The sequence below is a fragment of the Penaeus monodon genome, chromosome 27 (genome assembly GCF_015228065.2).
Source record: "Penaeus monodon isolate SGIC_2016 chromosome 27, NSTDA_Pmon_1, whole genome shotgun sequence".
Classification (NCBI taxonomy): Eukaryota; Metazoa; Arthropoda; class Malacostraca; order Decapoda; family Penaeidae; genus Penaeus; species Penaeus monodon.
In genome coordinates this window covers 25,981,332-25,981,593 of record NC_051412.1, presented here as the reverse complement: position 1 = coordinate 25,981,593, position 262 = coordinate 25,981,332, and the positions used below count along the sequence as shown (strand labels likewise).

At 59.2% G+C, this 262-nt stretch overlaps 1 protein-coding gene across 1 annotated transcript in view; it reads left to right on the top strand.

The window, feature by feature from the left end:
- Positions 1-262, top strand: part of LOC119590724 (organic cation transporter protein-like) — an 18,067-nt gene that overhangs the window by 13,399 nt on the left and 4,406 nt on the right. Inside the window, exon 9 of the mRNA XM_037939412.1 lies at positions 22-236. Within this exon, the coding sequence (XP_037795340.1) occupies positions 22-236 (215 nt within the window). The remainder of the gene's footprint in view (positions 1-21; positions 237-262) is intronic.

The following is a 262-nucleotide window of genomic DNA, read 5'->3' as shown; positions in this document are numbered from 1 at the left end:
CACACTCTCCTCCTCCCACAGGTTCGTCAACAGCGGGGTCTACTACGGCCTGTCCTTGAACACGGGCAACTTGGGCGGGAATGACTACCTTAACTTCGTGATAAGCGGAGCCGTCGAACTGCCTGCTCACGCCCTCACCATCCTGCTGCTGGACCGCGTGGGGCGTCGCATTCCCCTTTGTGCCTTTCTGCTACTCGGCGGGGTGTCCCTGCTGAGTACCATGTTTATTCCAGAAGGTGAGGGTGGAAAAGCGGGTAGAGGC